This window comes from Spermophilus citellus, assembly GCF_964194105.1.
Source record: "Spermophilus citellus genome assembly, chromosome: 5".
NCBI classification, from domain to species: Eukaryota; Metazoa; Chordata; class Mammalia; order Rodentia; family Sciuridae; genus Spermophilus; species Spermophilus citellus.
The window spans coordinates 67270320-67292561 of NC_138186.1; the positions used below are offsets into that span (position 1 = coordinate 67270320).

General features: G+C 39.7%; 1 protein-coding gene across 1 annotated transcript in view; it reads right to left on the reverse strand.

Moving 5' to 3' along the window:
- PKHD1 (PKHD1 ciliary IPT domain containing fibrocystin/polyductin) overlaps window positions 1-22242 on the reverse strand; it is a gene marked incomplete at its 5' end in the record, with an annotated part of 435617 nt that overhangs the window by 204771 nt on the left and 208604 nt on the right. The window contains 3 exons of the mRNA XM_081295270.1: window positions 2284-2349; window positions 13172-13367; window positions 14831-15008. Coding sequence (XP_081151396.1) covers window positions 2284-2349; window positions 13172-13367; window positions 14831-15008 — 440 coding nt within the window. The remainder of the gene's footprint in view (window positions 1-2283; window positions 2350-13171; window positions 13368-14830; window positions 15009-22242) is intronic.

Sequence of the window (22242 nt, forward strand, 5' to 3'; positions counted from 1 at the left end):
TTGTATACAGTACAGTACGGTGGATATTGAGAGAAACCAGTAAAGCTAAAATGTTAGAGAAGCACCAAAGGTCTGTATTAGGCTCTTCAAACACATGGATTCCACCTTAAGCCAAAATAGCATCCATTCTCACCAAAACCACTAAGCTTTTATATAGAAGCTTACACCACCATCACCTTCTCTGCCTCTCTCTGAAATTGGCCCATATGTACCCTAGTTTCTGCTGCCCTGAAATTTTCTTGTCCACAATGCCCTCACTATGACAGCACTATTTTGTACACAAAATAGGCCCTCAATTGACTGAGTAAACTGAGAGGCTCTCTCTGCAAAATATGTCTTCCAAATATTTCATCTGTATTACTTATCTGTAATGAATAATTAAATGGGTTGACATAGAAAACTCCATTATTCATTCTATTTTTTTTGTGTGTGTGGCAAAGAATTGTTGATATTGCAGTAATTTTATTGTTTTCTATAGGACTCTTCCTTCACTAAATAAAATATACTCCCATATTTAAGTTTTGGCATTAGCACATATAACCTATACCATAGGAACCAGGCAATGTCTTAGACCCATATTATTTGAAATTTCTTCCTGATGAGTGAGAGTATGCTAGTTCTAATTAAACTAGAATTTAGTTGAATTCATAAGTTAATATATGTCCAAAAAAAGTAATTTAAACACATCAGAGGCTGCATGAGATAGCATAAAGAACACTGGACTGAGTTGGGACATGTGAGTTCTTTCTAGGCTCAAACACTAAGATATAACTATGGAAACTGTTTAATCTCCAGACTCCCACACCCTTTGTAAAGTAAAGCAGATTAGATAGGAATACCTATATGGTCCCTTTTCTTATTACAATCCTACTACTTGGGCTAGGGATATAGCTCCATGGAAGAGAGAGCTTATGTGGTGTGCATGAGACCCAGGTTCAATCTCCAATACCTTAAAAAAAAAAAAACTACTCTATGAAGCATTGGCTTCCTATTTACCAGTGTGTTGCCTTTGACAAAATGAAATATCTCCCAGTTAAACTTACCCCTTTTGAAATGCCTCAGATGCTGATCACCCATGCTGTCCTTCCACAGAATCCCTAATACAGAAATCTTCATATGTGGTACTACATGACATGCTATCCTGACTATAGCTGGTTGAACTAGAGGAAGGACACCCATAGGCAGTCTGGTAAACACTTCCGCAATATATAGCCTCTTCAAAGTAGGGGCTCAGCAAATCCATTAAAATCTCTTAGGGAATTTGAGTATAGGACTTTCAGAGAGATAAGAGTTATAGGGTACCTTTTCTTTGTTACAGTTATTTTGAGGAAATTAGTCACCTGTTTGATATCCATCCCCAAGTGACAATAAAACCCCATGAAGTCAAAGATGATTCCATCTTGTCCATTATTGAATCCCCCATACCTCATACAGAGGCATTCAATAACAGGGCATTTTGAGCCAGCTAAAGGAAAAGAGGGATTAAAAACAGAGGGCATAGAAAATAAAGTACTATAGAAGCTCAAAAAATGTTACAAAAACAATCTCAATTTATACTCTTCATTGCCCAAAAAGCATCGAGTAGAAGCCATTAGTTCTTTTAGTCCATAGTTTTAGTCCAATATCTTTGCCTCATTAATTTATTAATTCAAATGAAAGAATTAGATCATTTTCTGATTATTATATATGGCTGTTCTGACATAACACAAAATGACACTGAAAATCAAGGGAAATTCCACCTCTGAAAAGATTTATCCCTCCTGCAAACATAGTGTTAAACTGACTCAGGGTAAACAAAAACAAACCATGAAATACATAAGCAGTTGTTATGAGATATTCAGATTGTGAGAATTTGGCTTTTTTTTGAGTTAAAGTTCACAAAATTATCTGACTTTGGGGGAAGGTTTGTTTACCCATTTTTCCTGAAATTACCAGGAACAATTAAAGTTTAGAGATACTTTGAATTTTTCTTTCCATTTGGAGGGGGCCTAATGGCCCATCTGAAGATCTGGAGTCCTGTGTGCACATATGGTCCATAATTTATGAAATGTGCTTATTTACATGTTTTAATTCTTACTTTCTATTGTTTTGACAAATAAATGCACCCTTATATCTTTCTTTGACATGCAGACACATATTTTAGTTATAGGGTAACACAGTAGAGAATTGTCAGGCATAAACACATTAGGGCTGATACTTTCTTGTTTATAAGAGGAGGAGTTTACAACTACTGGAGGACATTCTTCTGTACCGGGCACTTCCATTCAGTGGGTTGATACTCACCTGAAATAGTTGGGGGCACACTTTCCTTCACCAGGAGAATCACTTGAACTTGACCTTCACCTGCAACTGAATATAAAAAGCCACAACATGGATGTCACACAAGCCTCATCTTAATATTAAGGAAATTCATTTGTGAGAAAGATGACTTTACATGTGCTTCCCAGACTAACTAAATTTTTAGAATAAAAAAAAAAACGATGTCCTTGTTAGTTAAACTAACAATTGATATCTAACATTTTATGTTGATTGCTTTAATTTGATTTAGCTTAATTACAATGAGTTTCTCCAAGAGAACTAGCAAATAATAGTTGAGGAACGGGGGGGGACTTTTAGCCATATGTGCTTAGAAAGCCAATGGTGTCCAGTAGGTCAGTCCCCATATCCTATTTTGTCTTCATCATTTTGTAGGCTCACTTTTTAGAATTCATGTGGTTTTTGCCAATATAATTCAGATCACCCATGAAATGTATTTGCTTTACCTTTATCCAAACAAATTGCCCTTTTAATGAAGTCTTTTCCCCCACCCCCTTTTTCCTCCCATCTTCCAAACCAACTGAGCACATTTAAAAGACCTGGGGTTCATTAATTTTAAGTGTTCAATAAATTAGTGGAAATAATCAAAAGGCCTGATTCTTTCTGATAATGACAATTTGATGTCAGTATAAACCAGTAGATTAAGCTGGGAACATATGCTCCTTTGCCAAGAGAGGCTGCTATAATTAAATAGTGAATGCATCTACAAGGTGCTCTCACGCCTGATTAATTAGTAATCAGGTGCGCGAACTCCATTTTTCTGGTAACACCTTGTCTCTTATTGGTTAATTACCTTTCTGCCTTATCAGATGTCAGGTGAGCTCACACCTCCCACCACTGGAGGGCCCTATGCTGGGGTCTTGGTCAAACCCCTGCTCTCCATTTTTGTTTCCTTGGGACCCTAAACCCTTTTTCCATCACAGATGGGACAGACTAGAAATCATTCTTTTTAATGACAAAGCATAAGCTTCAGAATATTATAAGGAAAATAATCCTTAAAAAGATTAATGATGAGAGCTCTCAAATTCTTATATTCTTATTTTGATCATTTTCTAATTTAATTTTTTTTTCAATTATAAAATGCATGAGTCTTGACTTTCTCTTTGTACTGCCACATTCTGAGACCAGGCACAATGACAACATGCTCTTGACGTGTTCCATTTTTATCACTACTTCCAAGACTTTGCTTACATTGTTCCTTTATCTTCTTGCATATTTTACTCACCTTTGTAACATAAAAAATAATAATAAAGCCACAAGTCAACCATCTCATCTCTTTTTATCTGTAAGTTCTGACATATCCACTTTTGTGTACACTGATCTATATATTTTCTAAAAGTTGAAAAGCCCTTCCAATTCTATACTATGACATTTATCCCAAATTTGTTCTCAACTCAATTCCTAGTTATTGATTAGCAACAGTTCATTTAGTATTGCATCAGCAATTAGCTTTGTCTGCACATTTTGTTTCATTTTGTGGTGCTGGGAAACAAATCCAGGGTCTTATACATGCTTGGCAGGTGCTTCCTCTGAGCTAAACCCACTGGCTCCAAATATTCAAGAGAGGGATTTTTTCTTATGTATGTTATGACCCTAGATAGTTCTGGAAAAGTAGAGACTTCATATTCATGGGCCAATTTAGAAATCTCAAGTTTACAAGGCTCTACTCTGGGTATCCAGTACTCAGAAAAGGAAAAGACAATAATAGACAAGATGGCATCATCGGAAAACATGCAAAGACAGTAACAATGGAATGCCTTTCTTCAAGATGAGGGATTAAATGTTGCCATAGAATCAAACTCTTAAGGAAGGGAAATTAAAAAGAAGTCTAGGAAACATTTGGAAAGAGAAATCAGTTCATTTAAAGATGTAATAAAAAATCACTCTTCTTTAATGGTTTCTAAGCAGCATAGATTTCAGTACCCTCTTCTTTACGACAGAGCCAGAGGTAAGGGAAATACTAACAAGTTTTTACAATGATTTATTCAACATAAAGTAAGTAAAATTATACCTATAAGAGAATAGTTGGGGGAAAGAAAGATTCACAGCTTTTCTTTTTCCCATCAGATAGATGAAAAAAATAAAATAGAGGTAAAAGAACCAATGTATCCAAAATCCCTTGAGTGAGAAGGGATGCGGCAAGCATCCTTGAGCTGCAGGTCTAATTGCACTGACTTCTGGGACTGAGGAAGCACATCCTCCACACAACTAACATCCATCAGAGGCTTCTCCATTTGTCCTCTGTTCCCTTATGCCTATACCCAGGTACTGTTCTTGGTAAACAGAGGCTTCCTGGTGCAGTGCGTGACAAATGTGGAGCTGCGCCCTGTGGATAGCTCCTGCACTGAGTGGCCAGTAATTTTCTTGTCTCTACATATGCACAAATGCCCCATCACCTCTAGGAGGAACCCTTCCCCAAACAGACACTGAAAAGCTAAAAGGCATATTAAAAATCTATTAGTCATCCTTTAAAGTTAAGTGTCAGAAGGCCATGAAGCAGTTTCAGTATCAAAAAAGACAGAGACAATATCAAAAGTAGGAAAGCTTGGCAGAGTCTGACTTTTCATACCACTGCTCTCTATGTGCCTCTGGGGCTGGTTCTGAACCTTTGAACACAGGTTGCAAGAGGAAATCTTCCCAAACACCATTTCCAAGTCATGAGTGACAAGGGAGAGTGGTGGGGAAAATGTGGAAGGGTCCCTAGGCTAGATTTGAAGATTGGCTCTTCCCCTTCCTGGAAAAGGACAAATGACAAGTTAGCTACCATTTGTGAACCTCACACAATTCATCAGAAAATGGGAAAATCATACTATTTACTTTCTAGGGTTGTTGACTAAAAGAAAAAAAAGTGAGATATTCTATGGAACACGCTTAGTACAGGGCCTGGCACATAGTGAACAATAAATATTAACTATCATCAACACTACCATTATGGCATGCACATTATGCTAGGCACCAGTTAACAAGGCTCAAGAAATATGCTTTTACTTTTTTTTCTGCTCTTTTTACGGCTGCACCTAATCATTATGAGCTGCACTATTACAGAGTTGTAAGCAACTTAACAAGATCTGCTAGTTTGCTAAGTGTTTTGACTCTAAAAGACTGTAAATGTGAAGTATCATTTCCAATTTGAATAAGTACAAAGAGGAATGAAAGTCATTTAAGAATAAAGGTATGGACTTGGGAAGAGTTTTCCCAAGCCTTCCACAAGCCGTGCCATTGTAGGCATGCTTTCTGGGTGCTTCAAATTTCTGATTTTACATTTGTAATATGAGAATGGTTAATCTTCCTTGTTTGTAAATGAAGCCCCATGGAGTTGATCCTAGATTTTAAGAACTGGTCCTCCAAAAGAAGAAAAGCATTTGACTCAATAATTGCCATATTCTTCTGATGAGTTCTATATGATCTAAGGTAGCTATAAACACAACCATGTATGAGGAGGAGAAAAATGAGCCAAGAAATGGCACCTGGTAAGAGGAAGAGGAGTTACCCAAGTAGATGCCAAGCAAATGCCTACAGGGTGAGGTGCTGTATCTGGTAAATTTTGTCCCTTCTAGAGTGCTAGGGAAGAAAATAAATAATTCTTCCCTAACAGGTCTCATTCCCTTTTGAAATTTTGGAGGGAGAAATAGTACCTATTTAAAATGGAAAATGCATGTGGCATCTTAGGTAAGCCATGGACTTCTTCCCTATTTGACTCTTCCATTCATATCCCAGGTCTCACTTTGACACTATAGTTTATTCACCTTTTAGAACTCCTCATTGAGTCCACGTTAATCCAATAAGTCAGCCACTGACCACACAATGAAAAGAACATAGAATAGCAAACTGCAGTTGATGTCTACAAACTGGATCCCACCCTGGCTCATGGCTTCGCTTTCTGCTTCTGTCTGCAGTTGACCCAGAACCCAGCTTTGACTTCTTGACATAGCTGTTGGATCTAGTCCTCTCTCATCTTAGCTTGCCATGTCTGCTATCTCCACCTCTTCTCCTCAAAACTGCCTCACATACCTGCATTCTCCTGCTGTTTGTCTTGTCTTGCTGGGTGTACTTGAACTCATTCCCCAGAAGCAGACCATTTTTATTTAGCGGCAAAAAAAGCTTGCTTGTCAATTGGTTCATGGGCAGCTTGATTCATAGGACCAACATTCCTGTTATGAATTCAGCTTCACAGAGACAACCATGAAAGTCACCTTGGCCCTCATAACACATGGTCTTTTAAAGACCTTCATGGAAATACAATATGACAATCCTGTGATCACCTTAGAGTCTTCTATTAACCCCAATAGCATTCATTCATGAAAGAGTGTAAGTTTTTACGTGTAAAAGAATTTGATCAAGACGCCAACAGATATATCTGAATTACCCATGGTCCTGAGAGCTAGCTCAATTAAACCTTCTTAATTAACTCAGAGAACAATAGCAATTGTGGCATTGACTCAGAGGGATGTTTACCACACTTATGTGGAGGCATTCGTGACATCTTTAGTTTCCTGCAGACCTACAGAACCACAAACTTCAGGGAGGGACCTAGGAACAAGCATTCTGCCTGCTTGCCCTTAAGATAAATTTTAAAAATGCCGATTTAAGGCATTGTGCAACTTCTCTTTGTACCATACTCTCAACACGTGGCATGTTCACAAGAGCAGGTGTGCTTAACAAGTGAAGAGAAAGACCCTGATAGAAAAGATCCTTATATAGCCACCTTTTATGAACTCAACCAAAACCTTGCAGACCACCACATTATATTCCCCAAATATACAACATGTAGTGACCATCTTGATGGCATAAAAAGTTTTGTTTTAGTGGCTATGAATTTTAAGGTATTTAGAAAAAAGAACTAGCCCATTAAATCCATGCTTATATGAATAAGAAGTTAGGTTTTAAAAATAAGGCAGTTATGAATCGTTTTTTGGAAATATTTATTAAATATATGGTAGTATAGGAAGCAAAAGAATGTAACAAAAGTATAACAATGGTGCTTATATATCTAGTCTAGGAAGCAGAATGTTAGCTAGTAAGTACAGAGTTTTCTTGTAAATGGAAAAAGGTGTGGCTTACAAGGGTAGTTACATAAGCATAGTTTTTTTTTTTTAAAGTAACATCATAGTAAAAGCAATGTTCCCAGAGTTAAAACACCTGAGTTTGAATACTAGTTGCACCACCTATAAGCTGTGTGAATAAAAGTTAGTCATTTAGTATTGCAGAGACTTAGTTCCCTAACCTGAAAGATTACTAAAAAGTCCATTAAATTCTGACTTCTAAGTTTCCCTCCCTCAGTCTGTCTCTCTTCCCCACCCCCACTTCCTTCCTTCTTTTCTCCCCTCCCCCACATCTTTTTCTTTTGGAGAAGTTGCTTCTAACCAAGAGGCAAAATCCCTTTTCACATCCCCACCTCCTATTCCATTATCTATATTTTTGCTGCAAAGGTTAGTACATTTCCCTCAAGTCAATCCTCTACATTACTGGTAAAGGTCCTTGGGGATCTTTGGGGAATGAGTTTTCTATAAGAATGTAAATTAATTTATTAACTAGAATGCTATAGATTGCCTTAGAGGGCTTCAGCATGGGAATGGCTGCAGAGTTGCAAAAGATTATGATTCTGCTCTGCCTACAAAATCCTCCCAAGAGGTCAGGGGAGCCAGTGGACTCCCGTCTCCTCCTCAGATCCTAACAGAATTCTTTCTCAAGGAATCACACGGGGTCTTCCAGCCGCCCTGAAGAACAGATGAGTCCGGGCATCAGCCAGCGCCCACACTGCTTTGAGAACAGAAAACCTGAACAACAGCCAGGATCCTGAGCCTGGCTTCCAACTCAGGAAAGCTTCTTTAATTTCAGATCCCCCAAGTTAACAGCACATTTTCTGATCCCTCTGTGTGATGTGACTTGAGCTCTTCAAAGCAACTTGGCACAGACAATGAAATCCATCTGTCCTCCTGTCCACGGCGCTCTCACCCTGTAGAGCACAGCCCTGGCTCCTGGACACACAGCCAGCCTTTATCTTGGTGAGGGGGACATTTGGACACGTGGGTTGGCCAGCCTGCCAAGAGAGGGCTTTTTTCAGTCAGATCAGAAGAAGGTAGTGCAGCAGGAGCCTCTGGAGCCTCCCAGGCAGACCTGTTCAGCTGCTGCTTCACACAATATCCCAGCTTCCTCCGCATCTCTGCTGCCTGAGTGGGGGCTGTGTGAACTCAGGAGGGCAACCGTGAATGGTGCAGCATCTGATATGAATTTATCACCGGCTGCTGGTTGGGTGGGGGATAAAGCCAAGGGAAGGTGCTCTGAGTATTTAATGCACCCTGCCACAACCCAACAGTTTGCCCTAAAGAGCCTTTTACCAATATAAAAGGAGAGGGTCAAAAGTAAGTTGACCCCTGACAGAATGTACAATTATTAGAAGAGGGCTGTGTACGAGCAGCTGCTGGAACCCCACTGGTTCCACATTGGGCTTCCAAGAGTCAGAATATGAATAATCAACTCAAGATTGTTTCTCCACCCCTCTCCACCCCCAACCTTCACCTCCTGTTTTGGGCAAGTCCTATTATATTTCTACAGGAAGAAGCACAGCCCTCCCCAGCAGCTGCAATAATTGTGCTTCTATTGTGATGAAGACCTCCTCCTGGTCACCCCCCTACAAGTGTCCATTGTGAGTGGAGAGTCAGTGATTATACGCTCCACCTGATGCTTTGGGGGACCCAGCTGCCTAAGTGCTGACACACGAGTGTGGGGAAGGCTAGGGAGGGGGCTGGTGGAGATGGAAGCAAGAGGTGGGGGGGAGCTCACGTCTGTGAGATGGGACTCTGACATACCAGACCTTTTGCATAAGTCAAGCCCAGAACAAATGAGGCTTTATCAGGCCCCAGTGATGAGGGGGTCTCATCTCCCTTTGAAGTGGAGCTGAGCATGGGGCCTAGCAGCTTTTCCTCCTTTGGACCAAGCAAACATCCTTCTTTTGATATGCTACATGCTCATTATCTCTGCCCCATTTAATGATTTTTGATTGAAGGGTGGCGGCTGGGATGGGATGCCAGAGAGGAGAGGATCGTTAGAGAGGCTCCATACAGCCAAGCCCATAAGAAAGGCTTTCCTTGTGTCTGGGCCTAAATTTGGAATTTCTTAACAGTGTGCGCTTGTTCTTAGAGGCAGATAAGGGCTGAGCGTGAAATTCTTAATTAAGCAATAAATAGAGAGTGGGGTGTCAGCAGATGTAGCCAGTAGCCATGGCAACAGGAATCACATGAGCAAGAGAGCTGAGACTAGAGGGAGGCCTCGGGCCTGGGCCTGACTGACAGCTGAAGAATCCTACAAAGCTTGTAAACCAGATTAATTAGCTGACTAATTATTTCATAGCGTTAATGTAACTAAAAAATAAAAATAGTTCACCATGAACTGAAACATCCCTGGAAAAAACAGCAGGGAAAGAGGCAGTGGGAACTGGTTCTGTGAGGCAGAGGCATGAGCTGCCAGTAAGGGAAACTGCGTGGAGGGAGAAACAGGCTTGCTGGATTTGACTCCCAACTTTGTCAATGAGAAAAGAACACTTTTCTACAGTCACACTCATTCCCAAACATGGCAGACAAGTAGTATTGGGAAGAGTCATTCTTAACAGTTTATCACATCCAATGTTGCTCCTGCTGCTTCCTAATGCAACCATAGCCCACAAACTCTTAAACTTGTGGCCTCTTGTAAGAAGCTCTTTGAGCAAAATGTTTAGTAGCTTTGGAAAGGCAACCTGAACCAAACTCCTTAAGAGATATTTTTTCAAATGAATAAAGTTATCTTATTCTACAGATAACAATTGCTTAAGTGGTATTCAAGTTCAGTCATGGAAACAATATACCATTAATGTCATATGATCATGGACCTCAACTCTTTTACAAAACCTAGTTTTAAAAAAAGAAAGAAAAGAAAAGAAAAAGAAAAAGACTCAATGAGACGTTGTCTCTAAATAAAATACAAAATAGGACTGGGGATGTGGCTCAGTGGTCAAGTGTCCCTGAGTTCAATCCCTAGTACCAAAACAAGAAAGAAAGAGAAGAAAAAGAACTGATCAAATGCACACCAAAATCAAGATGCACAATGTTGGTAATTTTCTGGGGAAAAAGAAAAAAACCTACTAATCTCTTGAGAAAAATTTTAGTAAAGTAATATGGCACGCTTATCATACTCTAATATATTTGAGCATTTAATACCACATTTTCAAGACAAGTAAATACTCTTAACCTTGTGGTATAAATGAAGCTAGTAAAGGCATGGAACAATTATAATGCCATGCCCTACATAGAACAGCCAGTCAGTCACTGATTAAAACTGTAAGCCCCAAGTACTGGCCATGAACTTTTCAAAAACCTAGCACTCCATAAGGATGTTGGCTGAACAAAGACAAAACTTGACTTGGTAGAAAAGAGAAATACAAGAGTCAAACATACATGCAGCACTTTTTTCTTTGTTACTGAGGATCAATGAGAAGTTTTCATCCATAACACTGCCTAGCACGCACCCCACCCCACCCCCGCATCCTCTTTGGTCAGTGATCAATGATTATTTAGTGGGCAGCACACTCTAGTGGAGGGATCCATAGCCAGGAGCTAGAATGCCTGGGTTCTGATCTTTTCCATTCTCAGCTGAGTCTAAGATTAATCACATGTGAAGCAGCCCAATAGGGAAAACATAGATAATTGTGACTTTGTAAAAACTTCCTGTCCTGAGGCATGTGCTGAGGTTGCAAGCAAACAATACAAAGAGGGTTCACTTAGAAAGTCAATGAAACGCAGTCATCAGTGAAGTAGCACTAGGAATGAAATAACAGCACAGAGAGGAGCAGCACCCCCAGAAACCTGACCCAGAACCCAGGAAAAAACAGCAGAGAAAGAGGTGGAGGAGTTCCCTACAATGAAATGAAACTTCTGTCGGTACCATTCCTCCCATGCGTTTCCATTCTAGCACCTGCCCATGTAGACAGCGATGCCTTGGCCTAAGGTCTTTTCTTTGATTAAGTGTATTTCATGTAAATTATCTCAGTCCAAATTTTAGAGTTGAGTCTGGAAAAGACAATTAGGTGAAAGTAGTAATCTAATCAATATATCAAATGTGTGGCCCAAGGACTGGGACTCTATTTCCTGGGGTTTTGTTGGGATACTGTCTACAATAACTACCTCACTGCCACATGGCACTGGGAAATGCTGACCGTTCTGCAGAAATCATGGTACCTTAACACCACCTCCCTACCAATGTTGTAAATTTATGCAGAGGATATACAAATATTACAACCAAATCTACATAACCCAATGCAGCTGCAGGGGAACCTCCATGGAGGAGTGGTGCAAGCCTCAGTTCCTCTGGAATCCTCGATCCTCAGTGGGCCAGCCCCGAGTTGAGAAGAGAAGTGGCTGTATCATTCACTTGTGCCGCTGAGGGTGTTACCACTGACCATGAAGCTATTACTGGGAATCCTCTTCAGGGAGCAAGGGTCTCCAGGTTTAAGACACTCTCAACCAACCTTCTGTGACTCCCTGTTCCTTACTCAAAACATAAGTAAAGGTAGAGATTTTAGGACATTTTGATACAAATATTTCTTAAATTAATAAAGACTACCTAATGAACTATATTAAAATAGTCACCTATGTCATATGTAAGCACACACAAAAGTATACATCTATGTGTAAGTACATATGCACACAGGTAAAGATACTTAAACAGATGTGCATTTATACCAAAGAAGTGAACATAAAGTGTGACGGCATGACTTGCTTTAATTCAATTAATGCTATCAAAGGGGGAGTAAATCTGTGGCTGCATCATTTGATTGGTTTTCCTGTGTGTCATAAACGTTTGGCTTAAGTGAGTATTCAAATTAGCTTGCAGTTCATGAACAAAACCTGACCAATGGAAAAGACAGCCTCTTCAGAAGTGTGCTAAGTAATAGAAAGAGAGCAATTAAAATTGATTTTTTTTCAAGAGTACATAGCAAGTAAATAGTTTTAAAGTTAATGGCAACTATTTGCTCTTACTTAATGACTGTATTTGGCTCCAGTGGTAAAACGCTGTCAGCAATCTCTGTCCATCCTGAGTTTTAATAGTTTTAGGTTATATTTATGGATGGATTAAATTAGAAATAAAATGTAAATGGTAAAATTCAGTATAAAGAAAACATGAGAGTCCAATTGGCAAGAAACTGAAAACTGAGAAAGCACCAGACTATCCTCTCTGGTGCAATTAAAATTGAAGAGTCCCAGGGCTGAACTGTACATCAGACCCTGATGTGACATGGGTAGGCACAGGTGGGAAAGACAAGGGACTGAGGACCAAGTCTGGCTTGTGGCAGGGGATATGCCATACTGACAAGGTACCCTTAATTTGACCAGGATTTATTAAGAGCAATCTATAAGAAAATCATCATTTGAGATAAGTTTTGTCAGATTCTTTTTCTTACAGACCATATAAGAAGTGGGTCTTACAGTGAGTTGATGAGGTTGGTACAAGTGGACACCAAGGTTCTCAGAGTGACCAGTGCTGATATTAGGATGGAAAAAGAATGAGACATAAACTCCAGGAAGCCAAAAGAGGTAGACAATCCTGATCTTAACATTGAGATCCTATGAAAAATGAACAATAAGAAGGTATTGGGAGAATCAGACTTAGAAATAGTACCTGCTTAGTGTCTCCTACTTATTAAGTCTCGGAGCTGGGATTTAAACCCAGGCAATCTGATTTCAGAGCCTACTCATCCAATTATAAATTATACATAGCTATTCCCCTCAGTGCTTCACATCATAGCACAAAAGTCTGGAATTCAAAAATAAATGGTGGTTTCTGATTCAATACCCTCAAAATGCTCCCCCAGTTGAATACTTACCCAGATATGTGAGTTGCCTTGATTTTCTGTTGAAGAACCAGTCACAGCCTTGGTCCCGCCCAGGTGATGGCAGAGACCGCAGAGACTGACCCACCTGACTCCCACATCTTATAAGAATATCAGGCAGAGGTGGCAAGTCTGTGTGCACCAGCAGTAGGTAATTGCCAGGAGCAAAGTTGTCAAATGTTGCTTCATACTTGAAGTAAAAAAAAAAAAAAAAAAAAAAAAAAAAAAAAACACCAAAATAACAATCATTTAGTAAGAACCCCCCTTTCTCCCCTCCAAAAAAAAAAACCAACCAACCAACCAAACAAACAAACAAACCCAAGAGCTTAGAACACAGATGGAGTAGTTTAGAAACAAAACCTTTTCTTGTGGGAACTGGGCCTACTTAAATCTATTCCATAAAAAGTTCAAAACTACAAACAAAATTTCATAGCTACAAAATCATAGAACAGGAAGACTGAAAGAAGCCATCAAGTTCATCTTGTTTAAACCACCCCGGTAGCAAAGAAGAAAACCCTGGCTCAGATAAGTGAATTGACTTGTCTCAGGTCAAACATCTAGAAGAGACAGGGCCCCATCTAGAATACCTTCCCAGTTTTCTCTCACAACTTGAAGAGGCAGGCAATGTCAGAGCAACACGCATTTGCAGCAGTAACAGCAAGCAGTGTTGGAGCAATCACCGCACCCTCAGTCACTAGTCATTAGAGTCATTCAATTCTTGAAAGACCCTCTGTGATTGCTACTCTTATTGTCTCATTTTACAGTGGAAGAAACTGAGGCAAGAAGAGGTTCAGTAACTTGCTTTGTTTCATTAAACAGGAGAGAGCTAAGCTAGAATAACACCTGGGGTGCCCACCTCCAGAGCCACATCCCACCACCTTCACTTTATGAAAACTCCCCAGAATGTTCCCAGAGGAACCTCAAGCGAAGGAAAGAGAGGTGAATATACTTGCTGAGGGAAGTGATGAAAGGTTCGGGAGATTCTGTTTTGAATTCCTCATAACCATAGTGCACCTAAAGCAGCTTCTCTCTCCCTAAAACAGGCTCTTATAACTGAGGAAATGTGTAGAAGACAGAAAGAACTGTGTTAAAGGAAGAAAAGAGACTTGAGGGATCCACTGGATTACTTTTTTTCTCCAAGATATACACACTTTCCATGTAGCTATTCCTTCTTGCTCCCCAAAACCTTTGACTCCTTCAGCCCAACTCAGCCTGTGGACTGAGACCTCTGCTTGAGAAGTTGATCTTTGACCACAAGGTGGCAGTATGAAATGTACAAATGCCTCCTTGAAACATTTTCTCTGGCTATAAATTGGGGTATAAAAACTGCTTGGTTTTTAACTTGAAATTTTTAAAAATGCAGTTATAGAGAATGCTGCAAGGCTGTTTTCATTGATTTAATAAATTAAATCTTTCAAGCAGAGCCCTTCTGCATTTAAGATGGGATTTAAGCAGATTCTGAAATGTTCAAGTTAACAAACCAACCAAATCTCATATTCAAGTTATATTCACCTAGTAAAAATGCAGCTTTAGTTTTCTTCTCCAGCATCAGATGATGCTAATATTTGCAACTCATTACTTCACAGAAGGAAACGCAAGAATCACATATTGGGGATGAGATATACCAACCAATGAATGGATCCCTGGGGTTACCTGCAAAGATCTGTTGATCCAAGGATTCTCAAATTGCAATGAGTAGGTCTCTTGATCCAAAAGCAGAGCCATCCAGCCATAATGGTTGGACAATGTGTCATGTACATAATTGACAGTGGTTGTCTTATTTCTGCTGTCCTTCAGGGTTAAATCATAAGAAACATCAGGAGAATTAACCCTAGGGTAATTTGAAAAGAGAAAAAAAAAAGGAGTTTCTTGGTTATTGGTCCCTTCTGGATCTAGTGTATTTCCTGTCTATCAATTATAATCATATTTCTATTCTCTCCTGTGTGTCTTAGGCACATCTTTTGAGTATCTCTTGAGGTTTTAGCAGTCACTGTGTGGATCAAGTTGGGAAGTTGGCATTGGATCACTTCCAAATTACCCTGGCCTGGTACACTGCAGTTGGTAACACTCAGATCTAAGGTCACTAATACCATGTCATGTTACCTCAGTGAGTTCATATGGGCCAGAACTATATATGATTATTTTTTTTTAAAGAGAGAGTGAGAGAGGAGAGAGAGAAAGAGAGAGAGAGAAATTTTATTTAATATTTATTTTTTAGTTATCAGCAGACACAACATCTTTGTTTGTATGTGGTGCTGAGGATCGAACCCGGGCCGCACGCATGCCAGGCGAGCGCGCTACCGTTTGAGCCACATCCCCAGCCCATATATGATTATTTTAACAAAGAAATGTCTACAATCAGAATTTTCCCATATACCAAGTTTGGGTTTTTATTTTTTTTTTTTTGGGGGGGGGGTGGGTACCAGGGATTGAACTCAGGGACACGCAACCACTGAGCCACATCCCCAGCCCTACTTTGTATTTTATTTAGAGACAGGGTCTCACTGAGTTGCTTAGCACCTTCTTTTTGCTGAGGCTGGCTTTGAACTTGCAATCCTCCTGCCTCAGCCTCCTGAGCCGCTAGGATGACAGGCATGCGCCAATGAGTTCAGCCCATTTACCAAGTTTATTAACAGCAGAAAACACATTACTTTGAGTAATTAGATATATCTATGGGGTGCAATGATAGAAGCCCAGGACCTGATGTGCCTAGACTTTAAGATGTCCTCTTTAACTGATCAGCAAGTAGCCTTCAGTAGCCTTCCCTAGAAAGAAAAGGTGATCTGGTGCCTGTTCTGTGGGCTGGCCTATTGTCCAGTGCTCACTGTTAGCACAGCCCCTCAGTGTTTTTGAGTTTGCTTTCTTAAAAATATAGGTTATAAAATCCTTAAGTTAGAGGTATTTCTTCTGCCTCTTTATACCTGCTGTGCGGCTCTGGGTCCTGTAGACCCTGACATCTAGATAGTGTTTGTTATATTAATGAAAAATGCATGATAAGATCTTCCAAAAGCAAACAGTGTCATTCTAATTTATATAAGGGGTTTCAAGAACTACATTTTAGCAAATGGAGGAACTGATGCAGAGTATGGCAGAAATATGTAAATGGCATAAGACCGAAATTTATGATCCAATATCTCCCAACTTGTTCTACTCAGTCCATTCCAGAAAGTGATTTTTAAGTCTCTATTAGAACATAAATAGATTTAGTCACATGCTAAGTCTCTAAAAGTGAGTCAAAATAGACTTAAAAAAATAAAACGAAAGTTTTTTTTTAATTATTTTATTGTTGGTTGTTCAAAACATTACATAGTTCTTAATATACCATATTTCACAGATTGATTCAAGTGGGTTATGAACTCCCATTTTTACCCCGTATACAGATTGCTGTGTCACATCAGTTACATTTCCATTGATTTACAAATTGCCTTTCTGGTGACTGATGTATTCTGCTGTCTATTCCATTCTCCACTGTCCTCCCTCCCCTCCCCTCCCCTCCCCTCCCCTCCCCTCCCCTCCCCTTCTCTCTCTCCATCCCCTCTACTATAAATCGTTTCTTCCACTTATATAATTTTTCTCCTACTCCTCCTTTCCTCTTATATGTAGTTGTGTATAACCCTGAGGCTCACCTTCCAATTCCATGCAATTTCCCTTACCTCTCACTTTCCCTCCCGCCTATCATCCCTGTTTAATGTTAATCTTCTTCTCAAGCTCTTCCTCCCTACCCTGACCTTGGTTACTCCCCTTATATCAAAGCAGTCATTTGGCATTTGTTTTTTTAAGGATTGGCTAGCTTCACTTAGCATAATCTGCTCTAATGCCATCCATTTCCCTCCAAATTCTATGATTTTGTCATTTCTTATTGCAGAGTAATACTCCATTGTGTATAAATGCCACATTTTTTAAATCCATTCATCTATTGAAGGGCTTCTAGGTTGGTTCCACAATCTTGCTATCGTGAATTGTGCTGCTATGAACATCGATATAGCAGTGTCCCTGTAGCATGCTCTTGTTAGGTCTTTAGGGAAAACGGAAATGAGGACAACTACTCCATTCACAATATCCCCCCAAAAAATAAAATACCTGGGAATCAACCTAACAAAAGAGGTGAAAGACCTATACAATGAAAACTACAGAACCCTAAAAAGAGACATAGAAGAAGACCTCAGAAGATGGAAAAATATACCCTGTTCATGGATAGGCAGAACTAACATCATCAAAATGGCGATATTACCAAAAGTTCTCTATAAGTTCAATGCTATCCCAATCAAAATCCCAACAGCATTTCTTGTAGAAATAGATAAAACAATCAGGAAATTCATATGGAATAATAAAAGACCCAGAATAGAAAAAAAAAAAACGAAAGTTTTTAAAAATCAGTACATGTTATGACTCTCTTCCCCTTTGGTTTAGTTTTCATGTGAACTTTGTAGCATTTTGCTGTGGGCAGATAATTAAATTCTCAAAATAGAGGAAATTGAGGAGGAGGATGTTGGCTTTTCAAAGTGAAGTGGGACATGAGGATATCTAAAGTCAATTTATAATATGGTGGCATATTATCAAAAGGGAACTTTTATTTGGTAGGAGAGATCTTGATTTGTCATCCAAGTTGGCCTTGAGCTCCAGGGTGCAAGCACTTCTTCTGCCTCAGCCTCCCGGGTAAGAGTGTTCCATCATGCCCAGCTAAGGGAAATTTATTAATGTTAAATGCTTCAGCAAGTTGGAGTCCAATATATATAAGTTTGAAAAGTAGATCTGCACACAGGAGTGCATATGAACTTGGGCAAATGACTAACTCTGTTTAAGTTTTCATTTCCTTTCTTTTATTTCTTTTTAATATTTTTTTAGTTGTAGATTGACACAATACCTTTATTTATTTATCTTTATGTGATGCTGAGGATAAAACCCAGGGCCCCACACATGCTAGGCAAGCACTCTACCACTGAACCACAACTTCAAATGGAGACAAGGATAGTGCACATAAACTTCCTGCAAGTACAGTGAAACTTTAAAAGATCGTCTACATATAGCACTCAGTAGGCATCACCATGCCCAACAGCACCTCTCTATAGCTCACTTAAGATTTGCCATTCTTCCCAACTTATTTGTATGTCTAGAAGCCTATCCGTGGTATTTGTTCATTTAAAACATTCCCCAAAAGCTTTCATGTTACAGAGAATAGGCCTTGGCAATATAGCACTTGATAGCACTTGAGATACACACACACAAACACACACGCACACACACACATGCATACACACATTTACACCTGGTGAGAGTAAATGTGTTTGTTTAATCTGTTCATGAAATAAAAGTGCTGGTGGTGAGAGAATTTGTAAATTAAGCAACTACTCTTTCCCCATATTTTCTTTTTTTTTAAGAGAGAGAGAGAGAGAGAGAGAGAGAGAGAGAGAGAGAGAGAGAGAGAGAGAGAATCTTTTTTGTAGATGGAACACAACAAAATGCCTTTTATTTTTATGTGGTGCTGAGAATCGAACCTGGGTCGCACCCATGCTAGGCGAGTGCTCTACCACTGAGCCACAATCCCAGCCCTCCCCATATTTTCTATGCAGCATTAAGGGTACCTTTACAAATCTTAGGGGAGGGGATGATTTCCTTCTCTTCGGGCTTGAAATACTGAGAGTTCATATGCTCCATTTTCATCAGCATTTAAATTGGAATAACTGGACAATCCTTAGCTTATAGTCTTAGCTCAGGGTAGACACATAGAGCCTCTGTTCTAACATACAGCCTATTGCATGAGTTGCCTCCATGGTACTTCACCCCATCCCCACTTCTAGTTCTGAGTGTTCACATCCTCAAACAGAAAACCATTACATTTATAGAATTTATTTTTAAAATGTAATGTTTAGAACACCTTTAGAATGCTAAATTGTCTTTCTTGTGTTTTCTAGCTATTTGTCCTCAATCTCCCTGGTTATCTCTTCCCCTGAGTGAAACCCTCAGTACCAGGATTGCCCAGTGAATATATTTAATAAATAAAATAAGCTTTGGGGGAATAAATGCAAACAAATGTGATAAGAAAAGATAGTGAGAATTAAGAAATAAAAGAGGTAGATAAGTTGTAATAGGTACCAAGGTCAGTACTTAGGATGGGATGGGATTCCCCACCATCCTGAGAATGAGTCCAAGTGTTTCAGGTTGTGGAAGTGCATCCTTTCAGCTTCCACAGAGATGTATGGGATCTGAATAAAGAATTGTAAGACCTAAATCCAGGAGAAACTAATCAGTAAGTTGGAATTTCCAATGAATTTCAGTAATAAATAAATCTGTCTTTTGTATGGGAGTTCAAGTATTTGTCAAATGAAGAAATAAGTGTGAAATGTACCTGCACACTCCTATTGGCTACTGAGTGACATTTCTCCTCAACAGAGAAGTCCAGCCAGCAAACTGCAGGGTGTCAGAATATTTCTTGTGAACTTATTCATCAAAGGAAATAAGCAACTGATCTTAATTTATCAGAATTTGATATAGTCAAACCCATATCTACAGAATGTTCGTCACAAGGACTTGAACATTATATTTAGTGGTCAGAAAACCTCTTTGGGTCATGGATAAATCATATGCATTAGTAGTGGGTCCTGGTTCAGGAAAATGTTAATTTTTCCTTAATAACCCATATTTCTTCTATTCTACTCAAGTGCTCACAATTGATCCACTTTGGAAAATAATTTCATATGTCCAGTGACCTCTGAACTTTTATTGCTCCCCTGCTCCCCTAAGGGAACACTGCTTCTTTTGCCTCAATGCCTGAGTACTTTTGTGTCACTGGTCTCAGATGCCTTTTTGGTCATGTGTAATCCTGTGAAGTGTGATCTTTTTAGTGGTTTGCAAGGAGTTGTTTTGACTAGGTATCATCAAGATTGAAGTCCTCTTCATATTTTAGCAGGTGATGGTAGGTGGCAATCTTGGCCTCCACCTTGACCCTGATGTTCAGTAGGGTCTCATATTCCTGGTCTGTGCCAGACTGCACTTTAGGTATAGCAGGATCTATTGAATTGCTCCCTCTGCATGGTTTAATAGACTTCCACATCCCTCAGGCTATTTTCCAAACTGACTTTTGGATATCACATTGAATTAAGGTCAATCTCTGAGGACTGGACTGTGCTTCTCAGCTGTGTGAACTTCATCTCAGGAACCCTGATCTCTGGGGATTACAGCTCTCCTCATTCTGTTGGGACCTATTTGTTCCACTTTCCTCAGTTCTTCTGAGCCAGCTAATCATACTTGGTCCACATTTCTTCCATGATCTTGCTTAGGTCCTGAGATTTGGGGGCATTCCTCTCTTCTATCAATCCAAAACTAGTATTCTTGGCTTGCAGACCTTTCAGTTCTTCCTTAATCTCCTTCACAAATATCAACTCCTTCTCAAGAGCATCAATTTCCATCTCCAGCTGCAGTTAAATGGTATTGATGTCATCAGTGACCTTGGGAAGCCCATGGATGACACTCTTCAGACTGGCATATGATATGCTCCAACTCACACTTGACCATAAAACCATCAGGAGCAAAATATGCCCTGTCAATCTATAGAACAATCTGGGCATTGTCCAGTGAATTTGCAAAGATCTGAGTCCTCATCTCCTTGAGGACTCCCTCTTCTCCAGGTATTCCTAAATTTTGCTTTTTAGGCTCCAATTACCAGTCTTCAGTCTCCTGGTGGAGGACAGGTGGTTATTCTGGTCTTACATGGTCTTCACACTTTGGATTCTACCCATTCCCAAGCAATCCCCAGCCAACCTCACAACCATTTTCCTGGGCCCTCAGAAACACTGAATACTGGTGGTATAAGAAAGAAGAGATCTGGGAACCTGAGCTTCTAGAGCCTGCACAGATACTGGCTGTGCCATTGGCCAAACTAGTGGTTTCATGACCAGCCATAGCCTACAGAGATAGCTGATGTAGAAGGTGTTGGGGCAGGTGGTAAAATCCAATGTTGTTTGTAGATGAAGGTTACATTCTAGGACTCAGGTTTGGGCCACTAAAGAATAGTTCTATTTTAACTATCCAACAACAGAACTCCTTTTGTTCAAATACACTCATCTGTTTCCATTTAATTCCTCCTACGTCACCATTCTTTGCTTAGCAATCCCCCACATCTCCTTGAGAGTTAAGAAACTATTTTATCAATATATATCAATACAACCGATTAGGTACTTTCAGAAATGCCATCAATGTGGCCCCAAGAATCTCCCTACCTGGTCATCTTAATTGCATAATTATTTCTCAAAATTTTATCAGCAACACACTCCCTAAACAATTTTTAGATATTACTTATTCTGATTTGGTTTCTATAGATTGGTATTTCAGTTTTTGAAAGAAGCATTTCAAGACTCCTGTTTCTAAAGGCCCTTACAAACATGGCCCCTTCTTCAAATACTGTCAAACAATGAAATCACAGCATTTAAATTCTACTTGTCTTCAGGCCTTTATACATTCCTTTTGAGGTTCTTTTCCTTCCAATAGTGTGATGCAGTGATGCTGTCCCCTTGGTCAACCCAAAAGGCACCAGAGCACACTGTGATCCTAAGTTAAACTTTCCTCTTCCCTCTTCATGCCAGGCACATTCTCTCAGAGTTCTGATCTTATCAAACCACCTGATCCATCTCCAAGGTTTATTCAGGAGACAAATTCACAGGCAATCATGAGCAGCACCAGTTTTGGTCAGGGGGCTATCAAACATCCCTCCATCACAGCTGGTGATATGGTCATATGGCACACTGCAAAGAGCAAATAAAAAATGTAAAATACCCATCTCTTGGTAAGCAAGATGCCTCACACTGACCATTACCAGGGGCCAAATATTAAAAGTCACATCAGCTCTTATCCTTCTAGGCCAAATGCCAGCATTGACAGTGGTGGGCTCTTCTGAAAAGCACCAAAAGAACATCAAGAGTCAAAGAACACCATGAAGAGAATTTACCAACCATAATTACTACAATTTTCACTTGCCCTAAATAGCCACCAATTTCCCTGTGCCCTAAATAGCCACCAATCTCCCTCTCTTTACTGTTAATGAAGCAAAGGAGCACAAAAGTATTTCTAAT